The sequence below is a fragment of the Lutjanus erythropterus genome, chromosome 21 (assembly GCF_056507025.1).
Source record: "Lutjanus erythropterus isolate fLutEry1 chromosome 21, fLutEry1.hap2, whole genome shotgun sequence".
NCBI classification, from domain to species: domain Eukaryota; kingdom Metazoa; phylum Chordata; class Actinopteri; order Lutjaniformes; family Lutjanidae; genus Lutjanus; species Lutjanus erythropterus.
This window is the reverse complement of record NC_139337.1, coordinates 14,452,962-14,471,921: the sequence shown is the minus strand read 5'-3', so window position 1 is coordinate 14,471,921 and position 18,960 is coordinate 14,452,962. Positions and strand designations below refer to the sequence as shown.

The window sequence follows — 18,960 nt, the reverse complement described above, 5'->3', positions numbered from 1 at the left end:
AAAATGTACCAAACTAATTATTTCTGCACATTGGTTAATGGCATATGGTGGTGGCAGAAGGATTAACCCTGTTCTTAAGCAGTCTTTACATGACACATACTATAGCTTAACCAGTCTATTCTATACTAAACCTTTTTAACACCTTCTCTATTTGAACTAACCACTTAACCCTTAATGTAAAGTTAGACTGTATAACTTTATATTTATCCATGTTTGTCTCGGTCATTTTTATACTTAGTCTTAATTTCTGCATCTTCTTGTTCTTCACTGTCTATTCCCTGCAAAGACATTAAATCTTCCTTCCTCTGTCTCCATCCCCTGCATTGTTCTGCAGACCCAGCCTGGTGTGTACACTCAAAATGAGGATGATCACCTTCTTCCTGATTGGACTGACAGTCCATGTGATCTTCTTCATCTCTATATTTGACATCTACTTCACCTCTCCTCTGGTCCATGGCATGACACCCCATGCCACACCACTGGCGCCGCCAGCCTCCAGACTGGTGTTAGTGGTGGGCGATGGTCTCAGGGCAGACAGTCTCTTCACTCTCCAGCACAATGGCTCATCCAGGGCTCCATACTTGAGGTTGGGAAACTTATGCTGAGTAGAAAGCTTCGATGTGGTGTGCTTGTGTGTGAATTAACTGGTCCAGTACAGGATGTACTGAGTATATATCTGCAGTATGTTTTTGTGTGTGTTATACTACTTTATTCATGCTTTGTTTATAACCCCTAAGTAAATGGTGTTTGACTGTACATGTCATTTGTGTTTTCCAATATTAGGAGTGTGATAGAGGAGACTGGTACCTGGGGAGTGTCACACACACGCGTGCCCACTGAGTCTCGTCCTGGTCATGTTGCTCTCATCGCTGGCTTCTATGAGGATGTTAGTGCTGTTGCTAAAGGTAGGTGCATCTGTGCCAATCCTGGACAATATAGCTTAATAAATAATATCTCAGTTTTTTAACACTATGCTGCAATAAGCAGTATATATCTCGATATACACATTTTGGCCAAAACAGCATACTGTGAAATCTCAAATAGGGCAAACTGTAAATACGGGCTGGATGATACAGGCAGTATCAAATATAATGATAAATTTGACTAAATACCTTGATATTTCCACAATATTATTGGGATGATGATTGTGTTCTCAAAATATTAACACAGTTAGCTTGTTGATAATCATCAGTAATGTGGATGTAATGATTAACTGAGTAAAGGCAAATAATAGAACAGCGACATCAATTACATCCCTTAACTGTAATGCAGCCTTTAAAACCAGAAAACGTCCACACTCTAGTCTCATCATGATATCAGTAAAATATTGATATATTGCCCTGCCCTAATCCATGCATGTGGGGTGACTGCTGCTGTGTCTGTTTGTGACTGCAAGTGCATTGACCTTTTTTGTGTGTGTGTTCAGGTTGGAAAGAGAATCCAGTAGAGTTTGACTCTGTGTTTAATGAGAGCAGGCACACCTGGTGCTGGGGCAGCCCTGATATTCTGCCCATGTTTGCCAAAGGTACACAAGCACACACACTCACACAAACACGTTGACAAGCACCAACCTGATAATCAATATAAAAAAAGGTTACAGATAAAGGCTGTATAAAACATATGAAATTTACGCTTAGAGACAAATTTATGTATGTAAAAAGCATAACTGTAATAATATCACTTTTTTTATCATGACATTTCTTTTGTTCCTCATTACTCAGATATTGTAATGAAGTAATGCAATGACACCCATTTCGTGCTGTGGCTCTTCAAGGTGCCAGTGGAGACCATGTGTATACCCACACATACCCAGCAGAGGAGGAGGACTTTGCATCGACAGACGCCTCCAGGCTGGACAGCTGGGTGTTCACTCAAGTCAAAGTATGGTAGTGGAATTACTAACCATAACAATGAATGTTTTCATAAATTTGTTGATTTTTATCACTGATAAACTCATAAAAAACTTTTTGAAAATAATTCTAGGAGACTCCATTGGTACTGTCAGTGAGGTTTTGCACATTACTATGTTTTATTGTATAAATCTAACTTTGTCTTTTTTTTTTCTCTGCACTAGTCATTTTTTCAGTCAGCAAAATCTAACTCCAGTCTGAGGGAAAGGCTGCTTGAGGACAAGAATGTCTTCTTCCTGCATCTGCTGGGCATCGACACGAATGGGCATGCTCACAGACCAATGTCACAGTAAGAGACATGTTATTGAGATTTCTATATTGAATTACACATAATATAAACTGAGATGATTATATTCTTCCAAAGCAGTCTTCACTTTATTAGTGATATCTTCATCTGATATTTGTCTTTTTCTAGGGAGTACCTGGACAATATTGCACTAGTGGACACCGGTGTAGCTGAGCTGGTGTCTTTAGTAGAGGACTTCTTTGGCTATGATGGCAGGACGGCCTATGTCTTCACCTCTGATCATGGCATGACAAACTGGGGTGAGACTGTTGTTTGTTTATGTGTGCCTATTTACTGACTACAACTGAAAAAACCTTGTTATTCAGCATATGAATTGACTGGAGTGTTTTATATCATCAGGAGATGTGTGTGTATGTCCCCATTTTTGTGTGTTTGTGTGCATGTGTCTCCAGGGTCACATGGTGCAGGCCATCCCTCTGAGACACTCACCCCTTTAGTGGCTTGGGGAGCCGGAGTTCAAAATGCCCACAGAGTGACTGAACGTCAGTCATACAATGATGGGTTCCAACAAGGTGCTAAATTAATGTACTACACTCACAGCTCTAGTTTGGGACCTATTTTCTTGTAAACCCAATAAATTGTTTTTATTATTATTTTTAGGGAGAGTGGAATTTTGTATTATATTTGACATAAAAAATAAATATTCTCTTTCTTTACTTTATTCACTATATCTTTTTATGTGTCCTGTATTCTTGTGTTGATTTTTATCCCCACTCTTTCTCTCAGATTGGAAACTGGAGCACCTTCGGAGAGTTGACGTCAATCAGGTAAGGCCCACAGCACTTTTGTCCCTGTCATAAATTATTACTATTAAATATGAAATGTGTGACAGCACAGATATAACAGAACAGCATGTAGTAAGGTGAAATATTTTGATTGTTTTATCGTTTCCTGCAGGCAGACATCGCTCCACTTATGGCTTCTCTCATTGGTGTGCCCTTTCCTGTCAACTCTGTTGTAAGTCCAGAGATAAATTAAAGACAAAATAAATATTTTCTAGTAATTTTAATCTTAAGTTGTCAAAGTCAAGTTGTCATTCAATTAATTAATAGAAATCATGTATTCTCGTATGTTTATTTTTATGGAAGAGTATTAGGGCGAGACATAAGAGTAAAAATGATAGTATAAAGAATTCATTTTATTTTGGATTCCTTGAATAAAGTTGGAATGTTGAGAATAAAGAGAGTTTTTTTAGGTTGTGACAATAAAGTCAATATATTTATTTTTTCTGATAACTGACACTTATACTGAAAGTTTGATTTTATTCTCAAGATTTTGACTTAATTCTCAAATTGGAAAGTGTAAAAAAAAAAAGTCTTCCTCCTCATTTTTTTGCCCTTATGTCAGGCCTTAATGCTCTGGACATTTCAAAGTGTTTTCTATAAAAGTCACAATACATTGTTCATGACTTAATGTTAATCTTTTTGTGCATTTGTGTCTCTTCAGGGTGTGTTACCTCTTGTCTACCTTAACAACACTGACCAGTTCAAGGCAGAGAGCATGTACACAAATGCTATTCAAGTATTAGAGCAGTTCAAGGTATGAAAGCATTCAGCTCTGTTGTTACTGACATGCTGATTATTGTATGAAGGACAGTAAAACAATAATTTATTGCTTAATTGTTAAACTTGGTAAACATGCACTTATTCATTGTAATATATTAGTAACACATTTATCAGTTGAAATTATACTAATACTGTAAATTTTTTTTAACCTATGGCTGCACATGTCTTATATATATATATGTCTGTAAAATGTGCTTTTATAGGTGAAAATGACCCAGAAAAAGGAGACAACCTTGTCGTTTCTCTTCACCCCATACCAGTAAGTACAATTAGTGAGTTAATGACTTGTTATAACTGTGATGTGAAATAATAACATGACCTTTTTTTGCTGTGTTCAATTAAAAAACATTATTACCATGAGCTCACATAATGCTGAATTCATGTCATGTCTGTGCAATGCTTGGAGATATTTTCACTCAGAGCATTATCCAGGGGACAGTTGCTGAGTTATTCTATTGCTGGCCTGTGAAAAAATTAAGCAGGGCAGTGACTTGTTTATAGTGGTTGTGCTGAAGACAAATGAAACGCTTTTTATTTGTTCAAAGACCACATTTAGAAGCAATTTCCCATACTCTGTCATTACTGCTTTGTCTCTCTGTTTTCCAGACCACTGACTGAGTCAAAACAAGCAGAATTCATCCACAAGGCCAGAATACTGATTCAGTTGGAGAAGTATGGGGATGCTGTGAGTATTTTGAAACGCTTCTGTAGCTTAGAGCAGCATCTACCGTCGGTAATACACCGACTATCATTAACCCCACTTCAGTGTGAATCCGAATGATCCCTTTAACCACACTAAGCTGGTGTTGAAACAAGGAGTTTCAACAAATTTAGTTGTGTAATAGATGTTTCAGTAGAAATTTAGCCACAGTTATGCCTGACAATTCTGCAGTCTGCACATCGAAACCTGACTCACTGGGGTTTGAATGATCACTTTGCTTCCAAGTTTATTTTTTGTTACTTTACATTCCTCACTGATTGATCTTCTGTCCACTTTCTCTGTGACATATTTTCCTTTGCTAAAGCACTCCCTTTCCTTTCTCCTCATCTGTCTCTTGTCAGATCTCTCTGTGCCAGTCTCTGATATCCAACGCTCTGGAGGGCCTGGTCTACTACCACACCTATGACAGGTTCTTCCTGGGTTGCAGTGTGGTGCTAGGATTTGTAGGGTGGACCTCTTACGTTGTCTTAGTCATACTGAAGACTCATGCCAGCCTCAACAGACATCCCAGTCTTCTCAAACAGGTCAGGGCATATACAGTACATTATAATCCCCCTTTCTTTACCTCAAAAGATTCCTTCAATCAAAACAAATTCATGAAACTTGAATTTCTTGTTAAGTAACATTTTTTTCCTGTGTGTATGCAGATTCCCAACCATACCCTGGCCAGGCTGTGCATGTGTGTGGCAGTGGCGGTCACTGTGTTCCTGCTTATACAAAGGAGCCCTATAACTTACTATATTTACTGCCTGCTGCCCGTTCCTGTATGGTACTCTGTCCTTAAAGAGTGAGTAGCACATTAATTTGAGAAAAGACCTGTGCAATAATCATGCTGTTTTTATCAGCACCTCTATATGCCACACCTGTCAGGTGAATTGACTTATCTTGGCAAAGGAGAATAACTCACTAAAGCATTATAAAGCATTTTAGGAACAAAATTAGTGAGAAATAAACCTTTTGTGTGCACAGAAGCAGTCATAGATCATTATCTTCAATTCATGAAAAATGGGAGCAAAAACAAAACTGTTGCATTTATATTTTTGTTGAGTATAGATAAAAACATTAAACAAAAGTGCAGACATGCATTACAATGTGATTGAAAAATGTATATAGTTCCTGCAAGTTGTTTTCACAAGATGGTTGAGCAAAAACCACATGCAGACACAGGATGCCAGGAAATGTCAAAACACATCAATAGAGATCTCACAATCAATGAATGCAACAGTTTTTAATCGGGTGTAATTTACCTCACACACTTGTTCATACGTGTCTGGCGCAGCTGCGTCGAGGTGTTGATTAGATCCTTTGAAGTGCTGTTGTATCCATTCATGTTTCTCCTGTGAAAATGGATAAAAGGATGGTCTTACAGTTGTCTTTCTTTTCCCTCTTTTATCCCAGGAATAATAAACTCTTTTATGATCAATTTTAGGTGTGGAACTTTGACAGATTTGATTCGGTCAGCTCCCTCTCTGCCACTCTGGAACTGTTTTGGATATTTTTTGCTGGTGGCGTGTGGGGTCGAGCTACTGGTAGGTGTTTTTTTCTAAAATACAGTCAAGGGAGTATTTGTTTCATTACACTGATACAGCTTTGCTTTAGCTGACCTCCACATTCAGTACACATTACAAATGGTTCAAAATGTATAAGGCTGACAGTTTACCTTTGCTGCCCCCAGGTGGTGAGTTTCTTCCATCGCGCCATGCTGACTGTGGGCCTGGCTGTCCTCTCTCTCTGGCCCTTCCTGTCAGGGCTTTTTGATAAGGCCAAGGTAAATATGTCATGGATCACTGCTCGTGCACCAGGAATCCCAGGAAAACCCATGGCGTTTGAATACTTTTATTATATTTTAATGTTTATTTCCACACCTGAAAGGTTATGGAAAATCATGTCTCCAGGAAGTCTGGGAATACAAAGTGGAGTAAGCACTGTAGCAAACCATCCCTTTCACAGAGCTCTTGATTGATGGATTTTTAGCTTCCAAATGGACAAATAAGTGATTTATCAAGAAATAGAGTCCATCTGACAAAAAAGTACCAATATAAATGTATTTTATTTAGGCAGTATTCTGATGAATAAAATTAATGATTAAACCTTTTTCACTCCTCTTAGATTTCCAGAATAAATGTTGTGTCCACAATTTCCATCAACAACCAAGCACTAGAAATAGTGGACAGTTTCAGATACCTCGGAGTCACACTAGACAATAAACTCAGCTTCGACCATCACACTAATGACATTCACAAAAGGAGCCACCAAAGACTTTCAGCCATCTGTAAAGTTAAAGGACTATATTTTGCTCCCCACCTCCTCCTGCTGTTGTTCCAGAGCATTATTCAGCCCATCCACCTGCTTCTGTAACATGCTATCTATTACCAACTTACATGCATAACTAATACTGCTGCCGGGAAGAAATGTCTCCCCGCACCCAACCTCATAGTAGGAAAACAGTAAGGCCATAGCACGCATAGCAACCACAATGGCAGAGGACATCACGCACCCGCTCAACCATCATCTAACACTACTTCCCTCTGGGCACAGGTACAGAGCTCTGAGGTGCAGAAGGGCTCGCTTTGGGAAAAGCCTGATCCCAGCTGCCACTGCTGCCTCAAATAAGAGACCTCATTGAGTGTATTCTCTTGTTATTATGTGCTGTTTTTTGTTTTTCTGTTTGTGTGTTGACAGATGTGTACAGTACTGAGAAAATGAATTTCCCCTTGCGGTACAAATGAAGTCTAAGTCTCTTACCAGAAGGCCTGACAAATCACATATTTAATGTTAACTAGAGTCCCAAAATCTTTTATCTTTTCTTTTTTGTAGATTACTACAGTAATATAAAGAAATGAATGGATAATGATGCACAAAATTAAAAGAAAATGCATTGGTGTGAGAGGAGTACATTTTTTTAACCATAACGGCAGTTTTTGCACTTTGGTTAACACTGAGTTCACATGCAGTAGTGAAGTATATGAACTCTTTGTCTCTGTCCCTGTGCAGGTCCGTTCAGTGAGCTGGTTTCTGGGCTGTCTGTTTCTGGCTGCTTTTCCACTGATGCCTGTTGTGGGTAGAGAGCCTAACATACAGCTGGTGTGAGTGCTTCCTCTATTTGCTTACATTTATCAGAAAGTTTACCACATTGTCTTGCCATGGAAAAACTAAAGTCAAATTCAGGTCAGTCATTTAAAGAGAAATACAACATATTGTATTTCTCTATATTAAGGAAGACTTAAACGCCATCACTGAGAGGTAGAATTACTCTCAATCAAAATGTGGCAGACTTATGCGAGATCACATTTACATGAAATAAAATTAGAATTAACTGTGCTGCATTCTTTTCGTGTTGTTTTTACATTAGACAACAACAAACTTCACTAAATTAATAATTTTGTCAGTTTTAAATTGCAGTTTGAGTTCAACCATTATAAGTTTTGGAAAATGAAATGATGGTGAAAGATTGTTTCCAAATGATCACGACAAATGATGATTCGGCTCCACAGCCTCAGTTTGAAAAGTCTTCAAGACCAGTTGGGGTAATTTTCTCAGACTTGACAGAGTTTCATCCAGAGGCATAGAAGACTTGCAACAGCTGTCCCACGCTAAGCAGGACTCTCTATAACATGTAAACTCAAAATGATAAATGATTTATAAATAGTATATAACTAGGTTATTAATTAGTTTATTAGGACTTTATAATTTATTACTAAACAGTAAAAAACAAGTTATAATGTAGTTTTCATTCATCAATATGAGCTCACTATTTAGCAAGATCTAGGTACTGCTTACAAGTAATTTTACTAAAGTGTTATTGACTGTTATAACTGGCAAAAGGAGCCTTATTGTAAATTGTAAAACAGTGCATGCCAAAAATGTCAAGGTAAAAAGTATTGCCAAAGCCTTAGTGTATGAATCTGTTAACTTGACATTTTAATTTCAATAAAATTTGACTATTAAGACATGGTCATGGTGGTTAAATGCTGTAACCTATTAACAAATATGTCATGAAGCTGACAGTTATAAATGCTGACTGATGCAGAAGACAAAGTAATCTATCTAAGCAATGGGATCTGAGTTTAAACAGTACAGATACACGTGGGCTCACTATTTGGGAAGCAACAGGTTTCTGTTGCCCTTTTAATCTAATGTGTTGTAATAGATTATTCATATTTATAAAGTGTTGGCAACCTACATAACATTTATAAGGGTATTTTTAGTGTCAAGTACTGTAATGGGATTAATGGAGGCGTCAGAGTGAGAATTCCATTAAAAGAGCTGCTGATTTACAGCAGTATGTTTACATACATATGCAAAATGAGGCAGTATGCCTTATACATGTCTATAATAATAAGGTAACATCTGATGTTTGTTTGTTCAGTACCTGCGCAGGTCTGCTCACTCTCTTCACATCAGCCTGTTACCTGTGGTCGTCACGACAGAGAGCGCCGCTGCACCTTAGTGACAAACAGCAGTTTGTCTCCCAGGTAACTACGCTACAAGTCATGTTGTGTGTATTACTGCATCTTCTAAAAATAAATTCTGACCTGTCAAACTTAACAGATGCTCCATGTGGCAGTGTGTGCATACGTGCCATCCCTCACACACTCCAGCCTGCAGCAGAAACAGGGCCTGCCCCTTCTTAATCAGATCCTCAGCTGGACAACATTAGGTTGGTGGTGTGAGTGAGCACAGTATATGTGAGACCTGTCAGGGTACAAAACCTTATCATAATTTATGTGTCATTCATGTTTTTTTTTTTTTTAAATAATCACATATTTAAGATATAAGTCCAGTCATTTTAGTCTATATCCTATCTCATTAAAGGGATAGATGGGATTACTTAATGTAGGGTTGTATTAGGCACTTATCCATAGTCAGTGTATGACCTACAGTAGTAGCACACTCCAGTAAGGAGAAGCAGAGAGGAGCACCACCTCAGGTAATCCGAACTATCCCTTTGACTTACTGTATAAAAGTGGGAAGCTACGGTTAAAATGTCACAGCCTGTATTATATGCCCTTCGTAACCAGTCTCCTGTCTCTTCTCTTTTCTCAGTATCTTCTATGCTGGTTCCATTGTTAAGCTCCACACGTCTTTTCCACCGACTCCTCAGTATATTCCTGTCTCTCACAGCCACGTACCTGCTGCTCAGCACTGGGTAAGACAAGATACTACACAGACGCACCATGCAGCTGCACTAACACATCAAATTATGTCCCTTGTAGAGATTCATCAGCTAAATATCAAATCTGTAATATGTATGATTCCCCCCTCCCACCCAGGTCAGAGGCCCTGTTCCCCCCTGTGTTATCTTGGTTGATGTTCGTGTGGATCAACATCGAACAGGAAGCGATGCTCGCTCAGGGTGTCTCTGGCAGACAGGAGGTAGAAACCTAAAGTGTTATTTTTTCAGCTGTAAATGACATGCAAATTTCAGTGGTCAGACAAGTGTGAATCTATTTTTTCATCAAATTTAGATAACATCTTTTGCGATTTTTGAACACACACTGTCTTCTTCATTTTTTATGAAAAATAGCTACAATAAGATTGCGTTTGATCTTATATAGGCATATTTTTGTGAACATCTATAGATTTTGTGTAAATATAGATTCTGGTCTATTTATCTGTACTGAAATGTTATGGTGTTAAAATGTATCTACTATTTACTCCTGTACTGCCATATTTTTTACCAAACAAACAAGGAAATCCCTACTCATGATAACAAACTGATATCAGTAAAGTAGTTTTACATAAAGCACTATTTAATGTACATAAGGCCTCAGTACATACTCATCATTATCATGTATTTGGCTTTCTGCACGTGTATGAATGTGTGCCTTTGTGTGTGATTTTTCTTGCAGCTCTCCAGTATTGATTTCTCTGCAAACATTGATATCACTAAGATCCGACAGCTGAAGTTGGACGACATCAGAAGATCTTACTTTTTTGTATCCGTGTGAGAGTTTTTACAATTAGCTAAAGCACAAAAAATGTAATTTAAACTGTCACTAGTGGAGTCTGCAGATGTTGCTTAGGCAATACTTCATCTATTTATGTTCTAATTTTTTTAAGTTTAAGATATAGCTACAACAGTTTGCAAATGAATTGGTTAGTTGTCAACTATTAAATTTATCGCCAACTGTTCTGATAACAATTAATTGCTTTAAGACATTCTTTAAGAAAAAAAATGTCCAAATTCTCTGATTTCAACATCTTAAATGTGAATATTTTCTTGAGTCCCCTATGACAGAAAACTGAATATAAATTGGATGTGGGCAAAACAAGACATTTAAAGATGTCACTTTAGGCTTTGGGAAACAGTAATCCACATTTTTCACTATTTTATGACATTTTATGAACCAAACAACCATTTATTAATCAAGATTATGATCTACTGCTTAATCATTAATGAAAAAAATGTTAGGTGCAGGACTAGTTTTAGATAAAATTGTTATAAATTTAAAATTAAATTGAGTTTTAAGTTGATATTTGAAGTGTTTATGTACAAATAATGAACTGTTTAAATTATATTTCCTCAAGTCTTTCCTTGACTATACATTTTCCTCAGGTATTTTTTATAATAACAGCTTTCTTTGGCACAGGAAACATAGCTTCTATTAACAGGTATGCCTTACACATACGTGTATTTTATATACTGTATACTTGTGTGCATTTGTGTGAAAATTCACATGGCTGCAGTTTTCCTCTGACATCACACTCAGGGTGGGAAGCTGAAATGCTGTTATCAGAAGGATAATGCTGTACTGCTGTGTTACAGGATAACCCATTAGCTACCATTAGATAACAGCTAATGTTAGCATGAACCACCTCGGTGTTGCACAATACAATACAAAAGGTGTAGATTAATTCTGAAATATTACTGGACAAATTCAATTCATTCAAAAGCAACATATTTAATAACCCCACTGGCTAGCTTTACGTGAGGTCTTAGCTAACCTTCCAGCGAACATTACTGTTTGATAGTGTTACATAATTTGACAGGAAATGTTTTAAATAAATTCTGAAATGCAGAGGAATTCAACACTATCCTTTTAATAAGAGCTTTTGAGCTTACCACCCTGAGTGTGACATCAGAGATAAATGGCTGGTGTGTAAATATAGTGAGTGGCAGGAAGTTGTGTTTTGGGGGGGTTGGGGTTTGTGGCTGAGCACGGTTCAGCCTGAGTGAAGTGAATGTCTGGTTTGAATCCCATTGACAATGTTTTTCTTTTTTTTTTTTTTGGTTATTAGCAATGTGTCATTTGAACACAAGCAGAAAATAAGTGGTCTGAGAAAATAGAGAAGTACAGTACAGACATACTGACAGCTAGTCTTTTGTGTCGTGTATGCATTTAGATTTTATGTGAAGTTGTTAACAGTATGTCATTCTCCGAGTGACTAAAGATTCTGTTCATTTTTCAGCTGTCTGTAGTCACAGTCTGTGCCTCTTTCTCCTTTTGTCTAGTTTCGACCCAGCGTCTGTTTATTGTTTCCTCACCGTCTTCAACCCTTTCATCATGGGTGGGCTGATGATGTGGAAGGTAACATATTTTTAACTTCCCCTCATTGCTCTTTTCTGTATTACAACACAATCATGATTCATTATAGACATAAAATGTTTGCAGCATCATTCTTGATTAATTGTCTTACTCTGGATTTCTTCATTAAATCCCAATTGTCTTGTCCTTTGCTCTTCCAGGTTATCATTCCATTCATAATAGTAATGTGCACATTTGAGACCATCCAAGTTGCAACACAGCTCTCATCGAGAAGGTAACCCCTCGCTGCAGCATTTACAATAAGATACTGGAGCAAATGCATCAGTTCATCTACTGACCAGCTGACTCACAAACCTTTTAACATTGACCTGATTTCCTCTGGTGGTTAAGAGGTCAGAAGCAGAGACCTGCAAACACACTATATGCAGTTTTAAATTTGATTCAGCCATATCCTTTTTGGATTCAAAATAAAAAGCTCAACAACTTTTTTCTTTTCTGTGGCATGTTTTGTGCAAAGAGGATGTCAATTAACTGTCCATGCTGTACATGAAGCAAATGTGTGTTGTGGAGTTTTAAATAAGAAAGACCTTGCTTATAAGGCTTTTCTTCCTCTCTTTTTTTCTCTCTTCCTCTTCTTTTCCAGCCTGTTCCTCATTGTCTTGGTCATCTCTGATTTGATGGCTTTGGTAAGGCACTTCCTGTTACTATGAAAGGTTGAATGCTGGGTTCAACATGTTAAAGGGATAATTCGGAATCTTTGATGAGGTACCCAGTCTATAGTCAGTGTATTACCTACAGTAGATGGTGGTTGACACGTTCCCAGTGTGGAGAAGCCACAAGCGTGTAAAAAGAAGGTGCAGGCTATATTTAGAATATTTTCACCACTTTACCTTGCCATCAGACAGCTTTTTTCTGATGGGAAACCACCTTCATATGACAAAAATCACTCTCTCTCACTCAACCAGAGTCAGCTGGCGAAATCAGAAATTTTACCTCTTTTAGATAAGACAGGAGTTGCTGGTCTACCGCTGCCTCGGTCAGTACGTTAATTTGTTTATTGTGGGACTTGAATGTGAATCAGAACTAAACTTTTGAAACACCAAAGTTTCACAAACTAACTAATCGATCAGCACAGCGGTACACCGGCGTCTCCTGTGGTCTGCCTTTTTTTTAAAATTTAAATTGGCCTTGTTTTAGGTGGCTAAAATATGTTTTGCCACTGACTTTGTCCACAGCAGTTCATTGCTTATCTTCCTACATCAATACTGCTGCTGCTTCTTCAAACTGGGGGCATGTCAGCCAGCATCTACTGGAGATAATGCACTGAATACTGATAAATGCCTCATATAATCCCAATCCCAATTTGTCTTCAAATAATCCAAACTATCTGTTTAAGTGTCTGTTAAACAGACTGAATGTGAAACTTGTGCAATATATCTTTAACCTGCTCTTCCTCTCCTCAGCACTTCTTCTTTCTGGTGCAGGACTACGGCAGCTGGTTGGACATTGGTACAAGGTAAGTTACATGGGAAACGCATAGTTTCTATATCTTAATTAATAACTTAACTCAGACACACACACACACACACAGATACTTTGTCCCTCCTCTTTCCTTGTACCTGCTTTCCTTCCTTTCCGGTAATAGACTTGCACATGTTATATTGGTCTCTTTCTCTCTTGCAGCATTAGCCATTATGTCATAGTGATGTCGATGACCATCTTCCTCATGTTGCTCAGTGTAGTCACGCACATCTTCACCTCACAAAGGCTCATCATGTGGAGGAGACCCAAGATGCACTTCCCCTAAATGAAACTTGTGTTTGTGTGTGTATTCACACCTACTGTTTAAACCAAATGTTTAATATTTATTTAACTTTTTTTAGATTATTTTCATATAGCATTTGCCTTATTAAACCAAAGGTTGTTTATGCAAAATATTGGGTATTGTTTTAGGACAGTTTAGTCTATAGCCCTGTGCAGAATTCTTACACCACAGTTCCCACACCCCACAGTTCTGTGTCCTTACTCAGAACTCACTCAGTACTCAGAAGCTAAGTTTACTCAACACTTAGAAGTGCTAGAAGAATTGACCACATGGCTACTTCTGAAAATGAAATGGCAGTTTGCGTCAGCTTTGTATTCTCAGTAGGAAATATCGAGCTCTTCTCTGCAGCATTTATCAGTTGTTGTTTAAGTTTGAGTAAGCAAGACTTTACTCGGTGATAAACACAGCCAAGATGAGTGGTTTTAATAGGACATTTTCCAGAGTGGATCAAGACTGTTTGCACTGTATTCTTTTGTACACCACATCTCTGTGTCAATGCCATTGTGTTTGCATTAATCATTGATGAAACAACTTGAATATTTGACCTTGCATTATGACTTTGCCAAGGGTGCTGATTTATGATCCACCAAAGAATGTTAACTTTAAGAATGTGACACTGTTTCCTGTAAAGCTACCTAAAATATATCCTTGTTTAGAAGGAAAAGGGATGTTATTTTAATTTATTATGGCTATGTACTGTATGTACCAATAAAACTGAAGGAGTGTAAACAGAGACTTGTTTGTTGTACTATTGCAACCATTCATAGAATTAAACCAGGTACAAATGTCGTTGTTCTCTGTGTTTGCACATCAGAGTAACCACAGCCTGTGAACCATGGCCTAAAAAAATCTTTCTCAAAATCCTCTCATACAGTTTGACTCCAGTTGCACTTTGTTTGTTTGTTTTCATCAAGGATTGTTTAAAACCTGCATTAAAACATGTTGTCTCAGTTTAAACATTTAAATACGGTAACATAGATTGTTAAAATGACAGATGACCACAATATAAAATCTATGGGATTCAGTAATTTTCTGCCTCATCTGTAGAATACAGTATGGTTCTTTGTAAAATAATCAGTGGACCAGAGGGTTTAGCCATGGAATTTAAGTCGTGTTATTCTTCTTTTATTTGGCTTACTTTAACAAGTGTTACACTGTATTCAGTGGTCTGTCATACTAACAAATGAATGTATCTTAGAGGATATATATTCATTGGTACAATTAGTCTGGTGTGTTGATCAGAGCTGTGATTAAAGGTTGGACTGGGCCCCAGAAAATTTGCAGATTTTCATGGCATTCTTAAATTTGGCTGCCCCACAGGGGATTGTGGGTGGAGCCACAGAAGACTCCTCTGTAAAACCTCCTGTAGGAGTGAGGACGCATTTGGAAACTCTTTGGTAAGATCTGTAACTAAGATTGTTGCAGTGTACTACTATGCGTAGCATGTTTTCTCTGAGCAAATAAAATGTAAAAAAAACAGATCAGCTCATTGGACATTTTTATGGAGAACCAAGTAGGATAACTAACATATGCATTCTTAAACTATTAGTAATACACAATGTTGTTAATGCTCAAAGGTCTGCCATTGGTGGCTGGAGCTGCAGTGAATGCTTTATATAAAACATAGTGCTTGCTGAAATGTTCAAGGGAGATAAACACATCTGTCAACATCACAGCTAAAATTACCACATCCTTTCTCACTTCTCCTCTTTCAAATTAGCCAGTGCTTTGACAGTGTAATGTACGAGACACATTGGCTGTCTGCTTTTATGCATCAGTACCACTGATCTTGATCTCTGTAAATGTTTGTTAAACTGATTAAGATTTATGCTGGCATGGAATACACACTAACTGAAGTTAGCTGAATGAGATCTCGTCAGCTCACATGACAGAGATAGAAAATAATTAAGCAGCCCTGTTTGGATTTACACTTAAATGCAGAAAAAGCTGTGGCAACTGACAGTGCATTTTTTCTTTCATGGGATGCAGATGCAGTGAGTAAACTCAAAGTGTAACTGCACCCCAGGTTTGAGCCTAACACCACCCAATGCATAATTCTGAAATATGCTAAAAAAGTGGTCAAGCAGTTAAAGAGGGATACCAGCTGGGGTGCACAGAATACCACTATAAGTGGCATGGCCTCGTGGCTACTTGGTCCAGTAGGTGGAGGAACGCCAATCCCTCTGAACACATTAACTAATGCTAACTAGCAATGGCTGAATTAAAATGTAAGTGACTCTACAGGGGAGTGACAGGCGCTGCACAGTATGCACCCACTGAGCCAGAGGAGTGGATCAAATTTGTCACATCTAACACAGTGAATTAAAGATTTATGTCGATCAAACCAGGTGATTGTGATAACAATGAAAAAACTGATTTGGTCAGTTTTATTTTGTGTCTGTCCTTAGAGTTGAAATGAATTGTGCTTTACAGAGGTGAGGAGGCAAAAAGCTTGTTTTAGTTCGGTAGTCTGACACAACAGATGCACACTGCAGGTATAAGTCCTGCCAGTGGCCGTGGTATTGCAGCGTCTGACCCGCAACCTACACACTGGGAATGGCAAATTAGTGTCTGGGATGCTAATGGTACAAAAATAAACGTGCTAACAGCTGTTACCTTTTCTTTTGCAGTGACGCAGTCATTTTAATGACAGAGTTTGCATCCTAATGTGCAAATGTTCCACCAAAACCTGTTCATCCTTGACACATTTTTTGCAGCGTTGCTGCATCCTGGGCTCAGTGCTTGGTTGTGAGATTGGTTTAAAGAAATGCAAACAAGGCAGGGCGTTTTTCACCTTTATAGCAGAATGTAAATGCATGGAGCCAGACCCTTCTCCAGTGCTAAGCGCTGTGGAGAGAGGTCTGGTTAAGCAAGACTATAGTTGGGTAAAAACCTGCACATATCGCCCAGCTTTTGTCTAACTGTGTTTAACTGAGTCTTGATGACCATATAACTGAAAATGAACAGAGGTGGGGGGAACTGAACCACCCAACTCCTTACTTACTTAGAGTGTCTTTTCCTCTAACTCAGCACTGGTCTTGCAAGCCTCGTGATGATTTAAAACAGTGGATGGTGTTCTGAGCCATTTTTTAACCCATTAAATGCCATTTTTTTATAATTTGATTCAAAAATGTTGCTGTTAACACCAGGACTGATATATTTAATCACATTAATATGTGATATCTGTTGGGTACACACTTTGTATCTCCGTATTTTGACTTTTTTTTTTTTTTTTTCATAAATCAATGTATTGGTCACTTTTTATGTCTGTCAGTGGGTTTTACAAATATTTAATAATTGAAAAATTAAAAACAGCTACTAACTTTGACTAAGCAGCATTCAATTACTTAAAAAAAAAAAACAGAACAAAAAGTTTAAGGTTTCCGGCTGACAGCGACAATAATTTATTTATAATTCAAGGAGCTGTTGAAGTCTTTAAATACGGAACTTATTCTGCCCTAGCAGTCTGCTTCATGTTTAGATATTTGTTTCTAAACCAAAGACTAATTTTGCTCCATTATGCTGTATTTAGTCCTCTGATAATATTAAAGGGATAGATGTAGATTGTAATTTACTTTACTCTTTTCCCCTGATTAACAGTTCAATAAGGCATTCATATGTACATCAGAGGACATCACATTTTATAGGTTTGTATTTAAGTAAGCAAATAGAAGATAGAAAATAACAAGCTTGTGGGCAGAAAGAGGAAGCAACTAGCTCTGTGGTTGGGTTAACGTGTGTGTGTGCAATCACCTCCTGTTTCTGACAGAGCATAAACACACACAAAATGCAAAACTGGACGGTGGTTTCTGACAAGACACACACACACACACACACACAGTTAATGCTCATAACCTTTACTTCCTCACATAGTTGGCACACATTCACACTTGGACACACACACACATGCGAACAAAACAGGGACATTCTTTGCTCCGACACAGAGCTTTTTCCATGCAGAACTACATAATACGCAAACTGAACAATTGCATGCTGTAGATTATGATGTAATGTAGAGGACATACACATCCTTTAATGTCATATAATTTTCACACACAACAGCACTCGGCAGGCACTTCTTCTTCGAGCCAAAAGGTACGTAAGTTTACTATCTGGTTTTGGTTTTATGCTCGTTCATGATGCAGTTAGTGTTCTCTTGGTAATAATTAAAATTAAACTGTGAACAGTATCTTTGCTTCTAAACTTTGTGATATTTAAATGCTGTAATATTTCATTTTTGTTTGTTTATAGTTATGTTTCCTGTTGAACCAATAATATGTTCACTTGTCACACTTTGAAGACATGCAAGAAATCATGTCAGAGTAAAATTAGACTCTGGCTAATGTCTTAATCTGGAAGTGAACAAGCATGTGAAACATGTTGCACCAGTAGGTTGGTAAAAAGTTGGTTAACATAATATGGTTTGTGATGTGGTCAATGAACCAGTGTACATGTGTACTAAAATGTATTTTCTCTTTCTCTGTCTTTTCTTTTTCTGCTTTGAATAGTCAGTTTTACTTATATCACCAATTTGTTTCAAGGTGCATTTAAATATGTCATATTTAACAGCCTTCTTCAATCTAGATAAGGAAAACGGTTGCACTTCATTTTGCAGTACATTGTTAAGAAGTACCAAGCTGGTCTTGGTATTAAATTAGATAAAACTAGAAATAATATGTTCATTATCTGGTGATCGAACAACACAGCTAATAAGATGCAACAAGCTGTACTTTGTATCAAATTAGATAAAATTAGAAATAATGTGTTCTTTATAAGAAAGAATGACACCCTTAAGTAGACCTTTATTAGACTTTCTTAGAGATTCATTAGGGACAGAACAACAGACTTGTTCTGTAAACTAAAGTGTATTATTTTCTACAGTTAGAGCCTTATTACACTTTTAATTTTACCGTACAGTTTACGGTTCTGTTGTAATGTGTCCGAGATACCCTCTAATAATGTTTAATAAGGATCTAACTGGAAAATAACACTCGTTAGTTTACAATTCTGCTGTAATGTGTCCCTAATTACCCTCTAATAGATTCTAATAAAGGTCTCATAAAGGAAGAACCGAACACATTATATATAATTTCATACAAAGTTTGGTAAAATACATATTATTTCTGTATCATTGGGTGTATG

At 37.5% G+C, this 18,960-nt stretch overlaps 1 protein-coding gene across 1 annotated transcript; it reads left to right on the top strand.

Annotated features, from left to right (window-relative positions):
* The first annotated feature begins 336 nt into the window (after positions 1-336).
* pign (phosphatidylinositol glycan anchor biosynthesis, class N) lies at positions 337-14,607 on the top strand. The gene is made up of 28 exons (XM_084710366.1): positions 337-586; positions 784-905; positions 1,427-1,525; positions 1,775-1,881; positions 2,075-2,199; positions 2,326-2,456; positions 2,610-2,729; positions 2,944-2,984; positions 3,115-3,174; positions 3,664-3,756; positions 3,986-4,041; positions 4,389-4,467; positions 4,845-5,027; positions 5,151-5,290; positions 5,933-6,032; positions 6,179-6,271; positions 7,498-7,589; positions 8,873-8,978; positions 9,055-9,163; positions 9,550-9,652; positions 9,777-9,879; positions 10,356-10,442; positions 11,063-11,118; positions 11,960-12,035; positions 12,194-12,267; positions 12,637-12,679; positions 13,457-13,509; positions 13,677-14,607. The coding sequence occupies exons 1-28, from the start codon at positions 360-362 to the stop codon at positions 13,798-13,800; spliced, it is 2,802 nt and encodes a 933-aa protein (XP_084566492.1). The 5' UTR covers positions 337-359; the 3' UTR covers positions 13,801-14,607.
* The last annotated feature ends 4,353 nt before the right edge of the window (positions 14,608-18,960 follow it).